Source organism: Castanea sativa, chromosome 11 (assembly GCF_040712315.1).
Source record: "Castanea sativa cultivar Marrone di Chiusa Pesio chromosome 11, ASM4071231v1".
Classification (NCBI taxonomy): domain Eukaryota; kingdom Viridiplantae; phylum Streptophyta; class Magnoliopsida; order Fagales; family Fagaceae; genus Castanea; species Castanea sativa.
The window spans coordinates 51,577,351-51,592,748 of NC_134023.1; the positions used below are offsets into that span (position 1 = coordinate 51,577,351).

Genomic DNA, 15,398 nt, shown 5'->3' on the forward strand with positions numbered 1-15,398 from the left:
GGACCTTAGAAGTATGGGATTTACTTCCAAATGAGATGAATATTGCATGCAACGATTGGTTACACGTAATGAAAAATACTACATCCACAATATTTCACAATACTTAATACTCTTTGCTTACGGTTAATACCTGATGGTTGTGGTAACCTGTAGGAGCTTTTCGCTCTCCCTCTTTCTTAAAAAAAAATTAATAATTGAAAAGACTGTGAAAATAATTTTGGATAAATTGCAAATTACATATAATAAAAATAATTAATTTTGAATATTATAAATTTAGAGATGGATCAAATGTTCACACAATTTAAAATTTAAAATAACTTGGCACAAAATATACAGTTAAATCGAAAATATAAAACCTTAACCATAAAACATAGAGGGTCATGTTTTAGCAACCTCTCACCAACAATCTTGCTCGCCTCATGCTTACCACCCCATTGAAGGAAATTTTCCTCAATGATTGCTCTCCATGATGCAAAGATGCAATAACTTTATAGTAACTATTTATAGTAACGTATGAGAGTAATTATTTAGTACTTCAAAAATACAACTCCTTACATAAAAGTGAGTTTCATTAATTAAACTTATGATAAAATCTACCATTTATGCGGGATAAGAAATAACAAGTTGATGTGCTTCATTAGTACCTAATAACTTGGGGACTTATTGTTTTGTGTAACGATTGTATAAAACATCCTTCTTATATGGAAGTAGAACCTAGAAGTATGGGATTTACTTCCATATGAATAAATATTGCACGAGATGGTTAGTTAGACGTAATGAGAAATACTACGTTCACAATATTTCATAATACTTTTACAATAAATTTTAAATGACAGATCGTTTTTGGTTGATTATTTGTTTTGTCCATTAATAACAGTCAATAACTCACTACTTAAAACTTGTTGTAAATGTTGTGAATATAACATTTTTTTACATGTAACACAACTCCACCTATGGTAATGGGATACCCTACAAATAAAATACCCTTATTTATGTTAATTTCTTTGATGTTTTATGCTTTTAGAGTGATGCTAGAGAATCTACAAATTCTTTCTAATTTGTTATTGGCAAAAATTACAAATTTTGTTGCATAGGATTTACAAAGTACAAAATGAATTATCACAAGTTTAAAAATAATAATAATTTAAACACTTATTTATTATATTTTTTAAGTGATACTAATTATATTCGTTACCATTAACATTTAACCCATCAACTAAAAAAAAAAAGAAAAAAAAGAAGAAGAAGAAGTAAAAGCTGTAATATTTTTAGCATTTTCAAGTTTTTAAACATCCAAATCCCAATAATATCTTTCTCAAAAAATATCCCAATAATAATATTTAAAAAAAAAAATCATTTTAAACTAAAAAGCAAAAATAATTATCTCAAAAAACAAAGGAAGATTTTCTTTCAGTCAGACAACTTTGTATTCCGTATAACCTCTAACGAAAAAAAGAGAAGAAAAACAGAGAGAGAGATGTCGAAGCAGCATGAGCCAGCGTCTGATTCCCACAGCAACACGGTAGCAGTTCAAGCCACAAACGACGACGCTTCGGCCAGTAAACTGTGCGCTCTCTCTCTCTCTCAGATTTAAGCCTATTTAATGCCTAATTATAATTCAATTTACAGTTTCACTCTTTGATATTCTCTTGTCGATACTGTTCATTTCTCTTGACTTTCTGTTTGGTTCCCGAGAAAACGGTTTTTTTTTTTTTTTTGAGGAAATACCTAAAAACAAACTGACATGTATGACATATTATGCAAGTATATTTTCTGTCCAATTCTGATTTATAGCTTTCTTGGGCTTGAAATCTACAAGCTAACAAAACTCAAATTCATTGATATTCTTATATATGTGTGTGTGTGTATTTCACCTGCTATAATTTTTTGCAAATGTACTCATCCAAAAAAAAAATGTCAAATTTAAATCACGCGCGCTTAGTATTTGATTAAATTGTCTCCTTTGTGTTTGCAAGAGATCAAGATGATCTGAGAAAGTGAGATCAATTACTATATTTTAGGGTGCATTTGTATAAGCTGTTGCAAAACGGTGTTTTGGGTTTAAAATGAGCTTTTGTGGAAAAGCTATGAGGAATTGCTTTTAACTTTTAAGTTCCCAAAACGCCTAACCAAACAGAACCTTAATTTCAATTTTTATGTACTTTGAAATTGCATATAAAGCACGAATTTAAGAATCAGGTAGTAAATAACATTCGATTAAAATGGATTTTGGCTTGCATATTAAGCACCAAAAGAAGCTGTAATCAAAGTCTCAATAGTCTATGATGTAGCTTTTGGAGAATGATACTAACTGTTGTTGTATTGGTAAAAGGTCCTGTGTCAAAAAGGGGTACATGAAAGATGACTACATTCACTTGTTTGTTAGAAGACCTGTGAGGAGATCTCCGATTATTAACCGCGGTATGATTTATTCACTGCAAAAGTACGAGTATACAATTTGGGCGTACTAGTTATTCTTTTGCTTTGTTAAGAATCTAGTGAATTTCGTTGCTTTTGTTAAGGTTACTTTTCTCGTTGGGCTGCTCTCCGGAAGCTGCTCTTTCAGTTTCTTGATTGTGAAGGAGGTACAGACGGCAAAGGTCACACAAAGAAACAGATATTATCAATTGGAGCTGGATTCGATACGACATTTTTTCAGTTACAGGTGCGTGAGTTTTCTTGGGAGTTGTGCTATTTCAGCACATTAATGCTTGATGAACCTAAGGCTTGCTTTTCGTCTCTCAGCATCCTACATGTTTATCTATTATGTTTTGTATGTTCTGGGCTTTAATAGATGTGAAATCTAATTACATTTGTAAAATTTCACTCCACAAGGCCAATGAGTTCTAGCTCAAATGGCACCTCCTCCACTTGTAAGCACAAGGTGGAAGGTGAGGTTGTGGGTCAATACCCACTGGGGGTGAGTCTTAACGGACCAAAATGAAAATTACTTTGTAAAGTAGTTTCAGAATGTGATACTTTTTTCCTCTCTATATGCCTATGGTTGTTACTATCTTGTACAGTTCTTTTTTAAACTTAAGTTTAATTATTGATTTGTTTACAAAAATTCTGCAACGTGATTGAATTTTTGTTTTGGCAGGATGAGGGGAAAGTACCATATCTATATGTGGAGCTGGATTTCAAGGAGGTGCAAGTTTGACACAATCATTACTATCCCATGGGTTTCGTTAGCAATGCACTAGCTTATTTTTGTGGGTTAGTTTTTGAGAATGCATATTATGTGGAAGAAACTTATGTGAACGTATCCAATTCGGCAATTCCTGCCAGATAAAGTCTGCTTTCACTTCACCAGATCTTTAGTTAACTGTCCAATAGCAAACATATGTTGCGTTCAACTCAATGTATTTACTACTATTATTATGTTATGCAAGAAAGTTAGGGCTTTTATTGATAAGTAGTTTTGTGGCCTTTGATTGTTAGGTAACTAGTAAAAAGGCAGCGTTCATTGAAAGCTACAGTCAGTTGAGGGACAAAGTTGGTGCATCAGCATCAATCTCCCGAGGTAAGCCCCTGGGTTTGTTGATGCTGTAAATCCATGATGGTTTTGAATAAATTTGTCACTGGGCCTTACACTTTGATAGTGCTTGTGCTGTTTGTCTTTGGTCACCTGTCTCATACTGAGCTAACCTCTCACAAACACATCTGCACTAAATCTTTAGCATGCAAGTATATATCCTTTTTACAGGAGTGACATGTATTCTATTTTAGTCACTCTATGATGTCTTGTTGATGCAATACTTTATGTGAAGTTGAAAGTATCTTCACTGTGTAGGTTTAAGGTTTTTTAAAGTTTTAAGTATAAGTTGAAACTAAATACCTCAAAGGTGTTATAAGTTTTAGGAGGGCTATCACATGTTTGAGCTGTAGTTGCGTTTATATAAAAAGTTACTCAGAAAAAGTGCAAAACTTGTATGGCTGTTGGGATTTCCATTTGGTTTGTTATGTATTAATGCTAAGTGTGCAAAATGTAGTGGCATTTACTTCACTGATACACTTGCTGGAATTGATTTGCAGACTTCCTATAAGGTTTTCTTTGATGGTTAAATATAGATGCATATATAACTCAAGATGACTGCGTTTTCTTGAATGTACGTAATTGGATATTGATCTGCTCTGCTTAAACTAATTGTTCATATCTTACTTTTCAGAGAAAGGAGAAGTGCTTAGTGATCACTACAAGTTACTCCCCATTGATCTGCGTGATTTGCAAAAATTAGATGATGTCATAGCTTTGGCTGATATGGATCCCAGGTATATGCACAGAATCAATGCTCTTTTTTTCTAGTTAAAATTTTATAGTCTTTTACATACTTTGGGAAATTCGGACAGTTGACGTCTCCTTTTAAGACTTATGTAATCAACCATGCCATTCTCTAGCTACTTTCTGTTTATTTCTTGTGTTTTACACATGTAATCATTAAATCTCCATCATGTTTTACCTATGGTGAGAGCTACCAGGGTTTCTGCTGATTCTGTTTACAGATGGATTCAAAATTTATATGCTCTGTTTTGTATTTGAGGGGTGTTCCCACTTTAGGGCTTTATGATATATGGTTATTTGTATTCGTGCTGAGAGATGATAATTCTGATCTTGTTATCAGTCTGCCAACATTTATCATTGCAGAGTGTGTTTTAATATACTTGGACCCAGATTCAACGCGTGGTATTGTTGGCTGGGCTGCAAAATCATTTTCTACAGCAATATTTTTCTTATATGAGCAGGTATACACTTTTCAAACCTAAGAATATTCATTTTTTCTGTTCGTTGATTGCTTCTTTTCTTGATGTTTCTAGTTCCCAGCTTCTTTAGATTTCCATTTGTGATATTGTATTATTACACGGTTGCTTAAGATGGTATAAAAAGTATGGTTTATTTTTTTCCCTCTCCCATCAGATCCATCCAGATGATGCTTTTGGACAGCAAATGATCAGAAATTTGGAGGTATGGATAAATTTTCTTTAACATATTAGGCTTCATTCTTTGAACCATTTAGGTTATTTTCTTCTTTCGTCTGTAAGTGGATTCATTTGAGCTCTAAAGATGTTTATTTATTCCATTTGGTAATGAATGAAAGACGTATAGGGAAATTAGAGGACAAAATATGAGTAAAAGAGTGCCAGACAGAAGCACAAAGTTGAGAGAGAGAGAGAGAGAGAGAGAGATCATAGAACATTTCCTAAGCTTCCTTAGTTTCAAAGAGCAAACTTACAATTTCATTCACCAACCTTTAAACCAAGGAAGGCAGAGTCCTAAAATAAGTTCACCAGAATACCAGAGAAGCACATGTAGAGTGTAAGTTTCCTTGATTTGAAACTAACTATAGGTAAAAGAGTGTAGCAAACTAGCAATTTTCTCCTAGAACACTGAATAAATAATAACAGAGTCACGGAACTTTCTGTGACTGTGCTTATGTGATAAAAATTGTTGCTTCTGCGTGTTGATAGATTGCGAAAATTCTCTCCAATATTACTGTTGAACAAGCAAAGATATTTTCACAAAAGAAGTCATTCGGGTAATCTGATGATCCTTTCCCCAAAGCATGCTGGTTTAAGCAATTTGGATTCTCATTGAGGTCCACATAGTAGAATTCTTCTGATATCTAGTGAACCAGGGTCCTAGTTTTTGGAAACAGAGCTTTAAACTATTTTATCTTTTTCATATTCATTTTCTTACTTATTTTTTATTTTTTATTTTCTTCATTTGTTTCCTTCTGATGGGCTACTTAATGGTGCATGCCATTCTATCAGATTCAAACCCTGATTACAAGTCTGAATATTTTTAATGAAAAAGATTCTGTTTGAGGAAATGTAGAAATAGGTGTAAGAGATATTGGGGGAGAGATTATAGATTTATAGTGGGTTGCATGCACAGAGAGAGGAGGTTTCAAAAGATGGGTTTGACTCGTGAATTTTTATGGTTTTTTCAACCCTAGATGTTAAAATTTCTGTACAATTGACATGAATAGATTTCGGAAAGGGTTACTAGCCCTTATTTGTGTGTGTGTGTGTGTGTGTGAATCATTCCCTAGAAATACAAGGATTCCTGAATTTTAAAATTGGGATCAATGGGATGTACTATTTTTCTTAACAATTACATATATTTGTATTGAGTTTACATATGCAAGTTTTATGGAACTTAAATAAATAAATAATTACATGCTTAATGCTTGATGCACCTTACACTTCATTCTACTTAGGGTCCGTTTGGTTGGGAGAATGAAAAACTTGGAGGATAGGAAATAGAGAGAGGATGGAAAAATGGGAGAATAGAAAAGATTTTAGTTTTCCTCATTTGTGTTTGGTTGGGAGGGTGGAAAAGTAGAGGGATGGAAAATTTTTTTGTTTGGTTGAAAATAAAGTTTTTATAAAAATAAAAATAAAAATAAAATAAAAATAAAAAGAAAAAGAAAAAGAAAAAGAAAAGAAGCCAACACATACAGACAAAATCAAAGAACAAAAAAAGAAAAAAGAAGGCAACACGTTAACAGAGAGAAAAAAAAAAAGAAGGCAACATGTTAACCAAAAAAAAATCCAACACGTTGGAGGTGAAGTCCAACATGAGGGGTATTTTCGGAAGCTCATTTCATGATCTTCCCCCTCTCAATTTTCTCCCCATTTTGGGGAGAAAACTTTTCGTGGGCCCGGGGAGAAAACACCTAGGCCCCACCATTTATTTTCCTTCTTCCTTATCCAACCAAACACACTCAAAAAAGTTTTCCTTCCCATTTTCTCTATAAAGTTTTTCATCCACCCTATTTTACCTTTTAACAAACACACCCTTAGTGTCTACTCCAGTGATTAGGTGTTCCTAAAATGCCTTAACTAGATAGAAATTGTCATTATCGATTTCAATATCTATGGTTGATTTCAATTTTTTATTTCATCAACTGAAATTATGATGTTTGCCACAATCTCATTCAAGTTGTTTTCCTGCAAAACGTTTCATCTGTATGTAATAATCCTTGTTGCTGTTTGTTTCAGAGTCGAGGCTGTGCACTCCTGGGGCTTCATGCTACACCGACTTTACTTGCAAAGGAAAAACTCTTTCTTAACCAGGGATGGCAGGTATATCTTATAATTCGCTTCTCTTGAAAGTAAGAATTTATTCTTCTAATATGCCAATGAGCTTTAGCTCAAATGGCACTTCCTCTTTCCACATGAGTAGATGCTGGGTGAGATTGTAGGTTCAAAATTCACCGTGTATGTGTATAACTTACCAATTACAAAAAAAAATATTTGTTTGTTATTCTTGTTTAATATGCATGTAATGTAGATGAATAAACTCTACATTCAAAGGTGGGCCATCCTTTTAAATGATGATAGAGAAGCCACCCAGTCAACAAATCTGTCAATTGCACCAAATCTGACCCAATTAGGATACAGTTATATCATAGTGAAAATGCTGAACTATTTGAATATTAATCCTACTAGTGTATACGAAACGTACATGACCAGGTTATGTAATTTTATTTGAATAATTGACCTAATTGTAAAAAAAAAAGGTTAAAACTTACTACCTAGATCTGAAAAGTCATTCATGTAGGTATAGATGTTTAATATGGATTCATGGACAGATTATGGATGGATGGTTTGATGGAGGGGGGTGGGGCAGATTTGATACTCAAATTCTGTCAGATTTACACTTCATGAGTTATGTTTTTCTCTCTATTGGTGAGGTATACATGCATTTAGTGGCTTTGAATCAACGTCCTCACCCTCTACCCACACTTGTGAGAGGAGAAAGTGCCATTTGAGCCAAGGCTCACTAGCAGTGTGAGTGTGAGTCATGATTGAAGCCTCAGAAGGCAGTCACTAGATGTACATAAGTACATTTGAGATGTTACTAAGTAATTTGGGTTTGATACTTTCATTTTATTGGTTACCTTGACTAATTTTGTTAAGGATCCATAGTTGACCCCAAAAAATTTGGGACTAAGACTGTTGTTTTTGTTGAAGGAATAATACTTTCCTCCCGCCAATCTCTCTTTCAAGTTCACTGAACCAATCCTTGTTTTCAGTTTTTTATGAGTACTCAATTAATCTTCTTTTTCTGTTTCATTAACTCCAATGCTTTTCTATGTGGATATCAGAGGGCAGTTGCTTGGGACATGCTGAGAGTTTATAGTAATTTTATTGAAGCTCAGGAAAGGCGAAGGTAAATGCTATATAAATCTTGTAAAATCATGAAGTTGTTCATTCTCGTATATTTTCCCAATTGAATGCAGGGGTGGGGGTAAGTGGTCCCTTATATGATGCGGTTGATAGTGGCCCATTTTATGGTACATTTGATAGGTAGTAGGCATACTTTATTTACTCCATCTTATATGATCTCAGCTAAAAATCTGTTCTCTTATCAAAAAGTCTAAAGATTTGAACTGCCAATTTCTTAGAAGTCTAGCCTTTGTATGTCATCTAAAAGCCTGTACATCCTGCTTATATTCTATCTTATTTCCCTTGAATAGCAAGCAAGGGGTGATCACAGGTTGGCTTGGGTTTCATGCTCATCACCCGAACTGAAATTGTCGGGTGAAGGATGCCTCTATCCAATGCCAACTAATGGGTCAGGTGAATCTGCCTGTACTCTCGGGTGGGGTGGTTGGACCTTGGGTAAGGGCTTTTGGGTTTGGATGTCCCATTTTCTGTTGGTTTTAATATTTATTTTACTTTTTCTTAGGAACCAAACAATGCATACCGATTCAAGTTTGTTTGTTTTGGGGGGGTTGGGGATAGGGAGGGGGAGTTAGTTCACTGTATCTTGACTGCGATAGTTGATAAGTTTCTAATTTGTATTGGGAAGTCCAGATCTGACGGCCGCAGTTGAAGGCACACTGGATTTGAGCGCCATGCCATCGCAGGAGCTTGAGGTCCAGGTTTTGTTAGGGGGGGGGGGTTGATCAGAAACCAATCAAACACACCTATATTTATCTCACCAAAACCATATGATTCTCCCTCATTGCTCAGAAATGTGTGATGAGGGAGAGAGAGAGAGAGAGAGAGAGATATGAGCAAATTAGGAAAAAAGGGTGGGAAAGCTGCCACAAGTAAAATAACAAAGCCACACCCAATTATAAGAAGCCACCTATTAACATAGGCAGTAAATATTAATCAGTTCCCCCCACAAGCCTGACCACCTGAAAATTTTAAAACTATAAACCCATCATCTGACAGTACATATTGATCAAAACTGCCTTCAATTCTTCAGGTTGGGCTGGGTTGGTAAAGTTTTCGTTCTTTTCGCCTCAAGAAACTTATTTTTTCCAATGTGGTGTTTGTTAACTGGTTTTTGACATGATAGAGTTCTCTAAGTGGTGTGTTTTACAGTAGTTATGCTCCTTTGTTCTGAATTTGTATTTTCAAGATCTGTTGCAATCCAACTTGGTTTTGCTTTTTTTCATTCTGTCTTCTTAAAAACAAAATTTATTCAAAACAATCTCCATTTTATGCCAAATCTCAAAACCACCAATGCGTGTAATATCATCAAATTATATGTTTAATCTTTCCGTCACTAAAAGTTATCTAGTTTAGCACTGAGGTTGATGTTTATATCTTATGAATTAGTTTTATTAAAACCATTTATTTAATTTGACCTTTTTGTATGAATAAATAAAATTGACCGTCTCTTTCAGAATGGTTTAATAAATTAAAAGTCATCACCACATGGATGAGTATTTTTTGGTTTGAATTAAACTGGATAGGAATCTGTACCTCCTTGTTACAGTTATAATTAGTCAACATCTCATAGTGCTAGTCTCTCATCCAGATTGAGGGTCCTATGCCAATCATGCAAAGCTTAGTAGGGCATTATTTATTGTATGTTGAAACTTAATTGGACTGCATCATCTTAAATTGCTAACCAAATGGCTACCTAATTAAATAAATCAGATCCTTGGTTATGCAAATGATCTTCTCCTGCTGAAATTTCTTCTATCTATATTTTTAAAATTAAAAAAATAAAATTTGATCTTAAATGTTATTGGTTTCTTTTTTGATTTTGTAAAAGAAAATTTGGAAACTGTTTAAATTATTTGGATGCTGCAAAAATCTTTACCATATGAAAACATGCACATTCACAGTAGACATTGCACCTGCATTATTCGTGATATCAATTGGGATGTGAGTTCTAGTTTCTGATTAAACCTAAATCAGTTTGGTACACCGTACACTCCACCTTTGCAAGTTTAAATTTTAGCAAGAGTTCCTGTAATATCAAACTTTTCGTTGACTTTTAAATTTTATTCTTGAGGGAATGGAAATTAATTTCTTATGTGAAAGTATTCTTGGAAGTAAAATCTCAAAACGTTTGGTTCAAGCAATCAACGTATGTGTTTGTGTGCCATTGCTGCTCTTTTTTATGCTTCCTCCACAGAAAAGGAGAATCTCTCCTTCCTTCCTTTAAGAACTCTTTTTCCTGATTTTTAGCTGTTCAGTGATCCCTTTATTTAATAATAATTTTAGCTGTTCCAAGATCCTAAAGTTGTGAGATAATGGAATCATGCCTTTTTATAAGGTTCTAAAGTTTTTGTTTTTAGTAGGATATAAAGGGTGCCTTTTTTTTCAACACTTTGCATTGGAATGCTCCATTGCTTCTGTAATAATCTTGTGAAGATTCTCATCTTTGCCATTTGTTGATTAGGATTGAACGGCTGGAATTGTTCGATGAATTTGAAGAGTGGCACATGATGCAGGCAAGCCAACCTTATTTTGTTGTAAAAGAAAAAGATGAGCGCTAGCATTCTTTTGTTTATTGCAGCTGAATGGACTGGGTGGGCCTTGGCTAAATGGAGTTGGTCCTCTCCCAGTGTGTGTGTTGAGGCTACCGTGGTCCTGATGTGTACTGGTAGTGACCAACAGTCCAGTTGTTGGGATGCTAGCTCACAGTACTCAACAGAGTCGGTCGCCTGACCCATGCATTACAGCCTACCTGACTAATATTTTTAGTATTATTATTTTCTATTATTATCTTACCATTAATTTTTGTCCCAAATTGCTGAATTTTCAGGAGCACTACTGCGTGGCTTATGCAATCAACGATGCCATGGTACGTTGCGTAACCCTAAAGCCTGGTCTATCATTTTCCCATTTTGTCTTTACATCCTTTGCCATGTGATTTTCCTTCAATTCTCTGGATATTGCTTTTGTTGTCATGCATTCCAAAACGAGATATATACTTTCATTATTTATGAGGTAACTCAACTAATCTTGTTGCACCCTTGGAAAAATTGCCATTCATGTTAGTATTTTACCCATTCAATGGTGTACAAGAACTGGGTTGGTTCCTAATTTACATATTATCAGAAATGTTCAACTAAGAATCAAATGGCTGAATTCATAAGCTATGGTTATTTTTGTTTCAATCCTTTAACCAAGCACCCACCAAGGATAAAAGATGGGTCCTGATTCTTTTGTGATGGTGATTTATATATATATATATATATATATATATATAGAGAGAGAGAGAGAGAGAGAGAGAGAGAGAGGCATCAATATTTGGTGGGTTTTGATTCCTTTGCCATGATATCATGGCATGGTATATTGCCATTTTTCTTCTTGTTCTTTTTAGAAGGTGGGGTTAGAGGTGTGAGTGCTAAATTGCTCATTTTGAAACCGACATGGCAAGGCTTAAAGCACTTATCATTTTGGGTTTTCCTTTTTGTGCTTCAGGGTCTGTTTGGGGATTTTGGTTTTCCTAACGACCAGCAACACGTGCCTAACTCCTCACCAGCATCGCCATGAGAAGAAGAAACAGTGAAGCTCGTGACTGACACGTGCCAATTCAGGAACTACTGTGTGGGGGGTTTGGTCAGGTAAAGAAGGATCTCTTATTATAAAGCCTCAACTACTAGTTGTCTCCAAAAGGATGATGATTTGTGTGGAACTGTGTTTTTGTTTCTTTTTTCAAAGAAAACAGATCTTTTTTTTATATTATTTTTATTTCCCTTAGTTTATTATTTTATTTTTTTTCTTCTTCTCTGTTTCTGTTGTAGCTGTTTAGCAAAGAAAAAACGTGGTGGGTTCCACTGAGCACCAATATGTATGTCTCATAGTATTGGCTTTGTGGGGTCTTGGCCATGTGGAGAAATAGAAAAAGATAAATTTGCATGGTGTTTCTTTTCCTTTGTAATGTAATTTCCCTTTTCTTTTTCTTTTCTTGTCAACTTGCTTGCCCTGTTTCTATTTTGTATTCTTCTTTGTATGACATTAAAAGCCAATGAGATGGGTAGATTGTGCAAAATCAATGTGGCATTGGGACCAAAAGTCGTACTATTCTGAGCAAAGATGCCTTCATTTCTCAGATATTTTGGCTCGAGTGTAAGAAGTACACGTACCAGGAGTTAGAAAAATTTTGACTATTCAAATTGGGGTAAAAGACGTACACAAAGGTTGAGGCAACAAGCAATCAGAAACGAAATTTTACCTTTTAATCTGTTTATGGAATATGCTTTTCTTACTCCATTGGGGGCAATTCTGTGAAGAAATGACTCGTATGTTTTTTAGCTGAAGAAATAGCTATCTTGTTTAATCAAAGGACAGGTAGTGAAAATCAAAAAGAAAAATTAATGTCAAAATCATGGAGTAGAGAAATTGGTTAGAGATAGTTGTCCCTTCGGACCTCTTTTGAAGCTTCTTCTTCTATGTCATTTCAATTTTTTTTTTTTGGCTGAATCATGTCATTTCAATTTTTAGAGTAAGACGGAAGTGTACCCATAATCCATCTAAAACCAGATTGAGTAATGTTAGGGATTCACATCTAAATTTACCTAAATCTGCCCTGTTTTGGATTCTCAAAAAAAAAAAAAAAAAAAAAATCCTAAATCTACCCTATTTACGTGTTAATTTTTTATTATTTAAATTTTAGTATTTTCACATGAGTCCACCATGTACTTAAAAAAGTTAAAATTTAATAAACAATTTTCACACACATAAGTAGTGTGGAAAGTGATGTTAAATTTGCTCATTATTCACAATTTATTATCTTTTACGTACATAGTGGCTTTACCTCCAATGAATCTCGAGGGATATGGGAAAAAATGGGAAATCTTGATGGGCCCACAGCCAGAAAATGTTTGGCACCAAAAATTGGAATTGGATGGATTTTCAATTTTGATCATCTATTTGTGGATCCCACAGTCTATCTTTTTTGAAGAGAACAGTTTCTTTCATCACTTTTCTTTGGATTGCTGCCATACCCACCTCTCTGTTTTTCTCTCTGAACCTTTTTATTTGTCTGCTTGGAGGGTTATGACACCCTAATTTAAGGGAAAATTAATTAATTGGAGCAGCCTAGAAAGTGAACAGAAAGCTTTTGTTTTACTGTTCATAACAGTAGGAGATTTTGGATACTGCTAGACTAGTTTAAACTATTTTTAAAAGCATAGGAAAATCTCAGCAATGTACTTGTATAGTTGTATTTGGTTCTATTTGAGGCCTTTTTTTTTTTTTTTGGTTGGGTCACATTGTTCTATTGTTTAAGCACTTAAACCTTAAAAGGGTTCATGAGGGTACAAATATCCGTACTCTTTTCACCAAAAAAAAATATCCGTACTCAGCTGACAATGTAGCTAGCTTCTGAGGCAGATCACTTGTCTTCCTTTGGTTCCAGTGAAATTGTTATTCTCAATACTTTCTTCAAAATATTGTTTTGAACTAATTAAAACTTGGTTACTATTTGTGACTTGTGGGAACCAAACCGGTTTTGAACTGAGGCTCCTAATTTGGTGATGACTACAACTTAAAAAAAGGCTCCTAATTTAGTGATGACTATAACTTATAAAAAAAACAGTGCTTATGTTCCTAGAGTTACTCTATCTTAAAATCCATTTGGTTTGGTAATTTGGGAGATTAAAGCATGTTTTTAATTTTAGGTGGAGAGAGAGAGAGATGTTATCATTGGCCCTTGGTCGAGATCATTATAGCATTCTCATCAAAGGTGTTAAAAATGCTAAATGCTATTTTTTAGTATTTTTAACACCTCAAATCATAAAAACTCATCTTTATCAAGGGTATCAAATTTAAAAAATTTTAGCAACTTGCTACAGTGAGGTTTTATTATTAACACCTCATTGTAGCAAGCTGCTAGGGCTGTCCACGGGTCGGGTTGGGTCAGTTTTGGACCCAACCCAGACTCGACCTGCCGGCGTCGGGTGGAGGGCGGAGAAACCTAAAACCGACTGTCGGAAAAATCGGTCGAGTCGGTTTTAGGTGAGGGTGAGCGTTGATCGGGTCGGGTGGCTCGCCGGAATAAAGAAACCATCGAAATCTGAAGAAAAAAAAAGTCTCGCCGGAATCTGGGAATACCTGCCGGAATTTGGAAATACTAGCCGAAATCTGCATTTCTAGCCGGATTATGCATTTTTTTAGCTAAAAATAGCTGAGATTTAGTTGGAACTTCTCAAATCTAAGCTTGATATTGTCGGATCTCCTCGAATCGAAGCTCGATCTTACCAAATACAGTTGAGTTCTCGCCAGATCTCCTCGAATCTCCTCGAATCGAACCTTGATCTCACCGGAGCTGAGGGATTTGTACATAACATAGGTCGGGTCAGGTGGCTCGGGTTTTGGAAAGGAAAACCCGCCACTCGACCCGTCGGCGTCGGGTCTTGGGCGTAGAAACCCGTCACCGACCCATAGGAGCATTGGTTCGGGCTGAAATTGGGTGGAGGTCGGGCGGTTTGGTCGGTCGGGCGGGTGTGGGTCGGGTCTGGACAGCCCTACAAGCTGCTACTATTTTTTATTATTTTCTTTCTTTCCTTTTCACTCTCTCTCGTGCTTTTCATCCCCTCTTTCCTTCTGGTCTCTCTCTCTCTCTCTCTCTCTCTCTCTCTCTCTCTCTCTCTCTTAGGAGAGCCCTCCATAGCTCACCAAAACATGCCTCAATTCTCCAAACCCACATTCTCTCTCGTCATCATCATCATCATTGTCGACATCTCCATCCCCACTGTCCAATCTAAATACGGTTCCTCCACCATCCGATTACCCTTCGAAGACACCGCCATCGCCGCCGATCTCTATGCTAACAGCAACAACGGACCAGTACCCGGACCCACATCCGGCCCTGTCAAGTGTTTCCGGGTTGCCCCGATATGCGGCATAGACGACGTGACTTACTGGTGTGGCTGTGACGACGCGCTTTGCGCCGATGTCAAGGTCGCTAGGTTGGGGTTCTGTGAGGTCGATAATGGTGGTCCTGGCCCTTTCTCTGGTCAGGCTCTCCTTCTCGTTCATATCGTTTGGCTCATCATGCTCGGGTTCTCTGTACTTTTCGGACTTTTCTAATAGCTAAATTGATTGATTTGGTGAGCCATTTTTTTCGTTTCTTTTATTCTAGATGAATTGAGAATTTGTGTGTAGAGATTGAATAATTTCGGTGGATGTGGTTC

At 35.6% G+C, this 15,398-nt stretch overlaps 1 protein-coding gene across 2 annotated transcripts; it reads left to right on the top strand.

Moving 5' to 3' along the window:
- Positions 1-1,402: 1,402 nt before the first annotated feature.
- Positions 1,403-12,268, top strand: LOC142618055 (leucine carboxyl methyltransferase 1 homolog). 2 transcript variants are annotated; one of them, XR_012841145.1, is made up of 14 exons: positions 1,403-1,566; positions 2,333-2,421; positions 2,523-2,665; positions 3,101-3,148; positions 3,442-3,523; positions 4,170-4,272; positions 4,623-4,743; positions 4,916-4,963; positions 7,003-7,086; positions 8,112-8,176; positions 10,655-10,706; positions 11,021-11,059; positions 11,683-11,825; positions 12,006-12,268. XR_012841145.1 is itself a non-coding variant. In XM_075791027.1 (13 exons), the coding sequence occupies exons 1-13, from the start codon at positions 1,478-1,480 to the stop codon at positions 11,752-11,754; spliced, it is 1,035 nt and encodes a 344-aa protein (XP_075647142.1). In that variant the 5' UTR covers positions 1,403-1,477; the 3' UTR covers positions 11,755-12,268. The 2 variants fall into 2 exon arrangements, 1 of the variants encoding a protein (XP_075647142.1); XM_075791027.1 differs by having other exon boundaries at positions 11,683-12,268.
- Positions 12,269-15,398: the final 3,130 nt, after the last annotated feature.